The sequence below is a fragment of the Verticillium alfalfae genome, genomic scaffold, assembly GCF_000150825.1.
Source record: "Verticillium alfalfae VaMs.102 supercont1.8 genomic scaffold, whole genome shotgun sequence".
Classification (NCBI taxonomy): domain Eukaryota; kingdom Fungi; phylum Ascomycota; class Sordariomycetes; order Glomerellales; family Plectosphaerellaceae; genus Verticillium; species Verticillium alfalfae.
This window is the reverse complement of record NW_003315031.1, coordinates 991503-995728: the sequence shown is the minus strand read 5'-3', so window position 1 is coordinate 995728 and position 4226 is coordinate 991503. Positions and strand designations below refer to the sequence as shown.

Sequence of the window (4226 nt, the reverse complement as noted above, 5' to 3'; positions counted from 1 at the left end):
CGCCGGCGCGCTGTCCACCACGAGAGGCGCGGTTCCGACTCTTCGTCGCTGCCGGCGGCGGCGACCTTGCTGGCGGCACGCAGGACGGCGTCCCTGCTCATGTCCTCGGCGACAGCCCGCCTCTGCTGCGCGCCCTCGGCGCCGACGTCGATGGAGGAGCGCGCCCTCTTGATGGCGCCGGGCTTGTCGCTGGGCACCTCGCGGATGATCTCGACCGACTCGTACTGGCCGCGGATGTAGCCCTGGCGCGGCGGGCACTGGGGATGGTCGCACGGCTTCGACAGGATCATGAAGGTGCGCAGCGGGCGGGGGGCGCCGTCGGGCACGGGTTTCGTCTCGGCCGTGTCGGACGAGAGCAGGAGGGTGACAAAGTCGCGCGGCGTGGTCGGGCCGGGGAACTGGGCCGACAGCTGGAAGACTGGCCCGGGTCAGAGGATACAGCAGAGTTGGGGGGCGGTTGTTCTGCACTCACTTCGGCCTTGCCGCCTCGCGGACAACATGATCCTCGACCTTCTTGTCGGCGCCGATGCCGCGGATGCTGCCGCCGCCGGGCCCCGTCTGGACCTTCATGCTCTCGGCAAACTCGCGCTCGAGGCCGAGCTTCCAGGTGGCAAAAGGCAGGCCGTCGTGGATGCTGCGGCGGGCGAACCACGCTGCCGCGGCCGTCCTTGGCGGCGAGCTTGTAGACGTTGATGGCGAGGGGGTTGTCCTTGGGGTTGACCTTGACGTCCTCCACTCCTTCATGAGGTCCTGGGCGGTCCTGATGGAGGCGCCGGACTGGCGGGCGGCCATGGCGGCGTTGAGGGCGACGGAGGGCTGGGGCGGGTCGGTCTGGGCGCGGGCGCGGCGGGCGGCGGTGGCGGCCTGGACGGGGGCGGGGACGGGGATCGAGTCGATGATGGTCTGGGCCGAGGCGAAGGTGTCGGCGAGGAAGGCGGACAGGTCGTCGGCGGGCACGGTGGACCAGTCGACGGGGCCCAGCGCGGCAAAGGGCTCATGGTGGGACGGCATGATGGGGGGTGTTCTGCCACGGATGCGATGCCGTGGTTGTGGTGTGTCGTGGTTTGGTGGTTTGGTGGTTTGGTGGTGAGGTGTCGTCAACGATGTTGGCTCGGGGTCTCGCAGGGTCGGGACACCTCGTGGCTGCCGTTGTCGTGCGTGGGCGCCGAAGTGTCCGGGCGCATGAATGTCGATGTGCTGTCGGTCGGCGTGGTGGGGGGAATGGGAGGAATGGGAGGGCGGCAGCCGAGTACGATGTTGTCGGGTGCTTCTCCGTCGTATCTTTCGTCGTATCGTTCGGGTTCGTCGTATGGCTCGTCTGCGGGTGTCGTGGAGCAGTAGAGGGGGGTTCGCCAAGGCAAAAGCAGGACAATGAGGCCGGTGAGACGAGAGGACGACGAGACGACGAGACGATGAGACGATGAGACGACGAGACGATGAGACGATGAGACGACGAGACGATGAGACGATGAAAGAATGATGAGGAAGAGGAGGCCCGGGACAGGCGGAATGGCGAAACGGCGGAGGGCTAGAAATACTGGTGATGGGTGTTCGTGACAATCGGGAAGGACGGATGGATGGAGGAGGCCTAGGGCGACTTGACGTCTCACACGGCGGCGGGGAGGGGGAAGAGCAGGAAGGAGCCTTGCCCAAGGCAGGTCCTTCTCCACGGCTGCCGCTGTCACCGACGCTGCCTTCCCTACCTACTCCTCGTAAGTAAGGTAAGGTAGGTAGGTACCTACTCCTTGTACGTAGGCACGGAGCCAGCCTGGTAGGTACCTTGTACAAAGCCATGTACACGCCCGGAGACGGCGGAGCTTTCCCTCCAGAACGCGAAACCCAGCGCCCGGACGCCCAGAGACGCCAGCGCAGGCCTGGTCACCTTTGACGTCACGCAGCCGGCGACCATGCCACCACGCACTGCCGACAGCGTGACACTTGGGGCGGGGACGCGAGACCCTGGACGGCGCGACGTCACCGCTGGCGGCTGGCGGGTTGCGGGCTGCGGGCTGCGGGGTCGCTGGTTGGGTCAGCTACCTAGGCTTCAGGTACTTGCCTATGTACCTACCTACCTAGGGAAGGCAAGGCACCTACCTAGGGAAGGCAAGGTAGGTCGTAGGCACCTAGGTCGTAGGCACCTAGTCGTAGGCACCTAGTCGTAGGCATCTAGGTCGCTAGCTACCTAGACATACGCTGTAGACGGACGCTGTAAACAGAACGAACACAGAGCGTAGACACAGCCTCGGGCGCGAGGCCCTGAAGCCCAGGTCTCACGAGCACGCGACACGCCCCTCCCTTCTCAACTCGTTCTCCCCCCACACTTCAATCCCCTCTCTAGACTCATCCTCGACGGCAAATCGAACAGCCAACACGCGACGAATACCGGTTTTCATCCACAAGCACAAGAACAAGCCCATTCGCCCCCCCCCCCACAGCCTGCCAAGCCAAACCCATCTACCACCGGCGAGATCGCCGCGAATTGCAGTGAAAGCCCCCCCCCCCCTGGGTGCCTTGTCTCGGCCACCATCATCACGCCTCGCTCCCCTGGGACCGACAGCGGGCTCTGGTGCTCTACTCTGGGGGCCAAGGAACCGGGCTCGACCGTCCTGCTTGGAAGCGACCGACCTGCTTGGAAGGTTCTGATCCGATACAGTGCGATCAAGCAATATCATACAACTGCCCTGGAAGCCGAAGGCCGCCATGATCGCTGGAGCGCGCCCAGTAACAACATCCCCTTGTACCTGAGGTCATTCTCGCTCCGCCTCAAGGGAGCATGTCGCTGGGCACAGGGGACGATTCGGACATGGGAAAAGGAACAGCAGGAAAATCAGTAGGGGAGGAGACTCTACACGCGTGCTGCTTATGCTCTGGGTATCGGCGGGGCACGGCCACCCCACTCACCACCCAAGGTCCCCCTACGACATGCAACACCAGTCATCCAGGGATCGCCAGGCACCCACCCCCGCTACAGGCCCGGCACAGGATCAAGCCCACACACGAGCGCCCTCTGCTCGAACCGGCAGCTGCCGCAGTACGCATCGTGCCACGCGCGCAGCGTCGCCTGGCGCGCCCTCGCCGTCCGCCGGCGGCAGCACCTTTTGCCCGACCCGCACGGTTCGTCTCGCCCGCGCGCTTCGTCTTGGCCGCCGCCTCCTCGCCGAGCACCGTCCGCAGCTGGTCGCACCGCGTCGTCTCGTCCGCCAGCCAGTTCTCCCACTCGGACTGCACCATCTCGCGCTCGATGCTGTTGACGACGCGCATCGCCACGAGCAGGTCGTGCCGGTACGACCCCAGCCGCTGCCGCGTGCGCCGGATGCGCCGCGCCGTCGCCCGGCTCGACGCCGACGTCAGCGTCGACCCGGCGCCCTCGAACGGCGCGTCGAGGTCCGTCGAGTTGGTCACGCGCTGGAACGCCGAGAAGCTGCCGTTCGTTAGCAGGAGCAAAAGGACTGGCGAGCATGAGACGTGAGACGTCGTTCCTCCTCCTCCTCCTCCTCCTCCTCCTCCTCCAAAAATGACAAGAATGAGAAAAGAAAAAAGGGCAGAACATACCAAGCACTCTCCTCCGGCCAGCTGCCGTTCCGTGCAGCCCCCGACGCCTCGCCGAGGTCCGCCATGTAAATGGCCTTGCTCATGACGACGTTGGGCCCGACGCCCACATTCTTCATGAACCGCACCGCCCGCCGCTCCGACCACCAGCCCGAGTTCTCCTTGGACGCCCAGAAGACGTTGGTCAGCGCGCTGAGCCCCAGCAGCAGCAGCAGCAGCCGGTGCGCCGTGACGACGCCGAAGACGGTGCGCACGCCGGCGATCGCCCACATGATGACCGACGTCACGGCGCTCTCGCCAAACGACCGCACCGTCTCGAGCAGCATGGCCGTCAGCGTGCGCTGCTTGATGACCTGCCTGCGCCCGCCGCCGCCGCCGCCGCCCGCCGCGTCCGTCTCGGCCGGCGAGAAGACGACGACCTGCGTCTGCTGCCCAATGTTGCCGTACACCTGGATCGCCCGCTTCGTGCGGCTGTGCGACCCCAGCTTGCGCACCTGGTCCGTCGCCACCTCGGCGAGGTCCTCGGCGTCGCCGCCCGCGTCGTCGAGCGCCTGCCGCTCGGACGAAGCCGCTTCGAGAAGGGCCGGCGTCTTGGACCAGTCGACGCGCGTGTAGAGCGCCAGCTTGCACTTGGGACTTGGCCACGGTGCGTGATGACCATTCTTGACGACGAGCTT

General features: G+C 65.9%; 2 protein-coding genes across 2 annotated transcripts; both read right to left on the bottom strand.

The window, feature by feature from the left end:
* Window positions 1–468: 468 nt before the first annotated feature.
* Window positions 469–1011, bottom strand: VDBG_06723 (conserved hypothetical protein; the record flags this gene model as incomplete). Its single annotated transcript, XM_003003115.1, has 1 exon — window positions 469–1011. One exon carries the CDS (start codon window positions 1009–1011, stop codon window positions 469–471), a length of 543 nt encoding a protein of 180 aa, XP_003003161.1.
* Window positions 1012–2934: 1923 nt separating this feature from the next.
* On the bottom strand, window positions 2935–3875 carry VDBG_06722 (conserved hypothetical protein; the record flags this gene model as incomplete). The annotated part of the gene is made up of 2 exons (XM_003003114.1): window positions 2935–3421; window positions 3553–3875. 2 exons carry the CDS (start codon window positions 3873–3875, stop codon window positions 2935–2937), a joined length of 810 nt encoding a protein of 269 aa, XP_003003160.1.
* Between the last annotated feature and the right edge of the window lie 351 nt (window positions 3876–4226).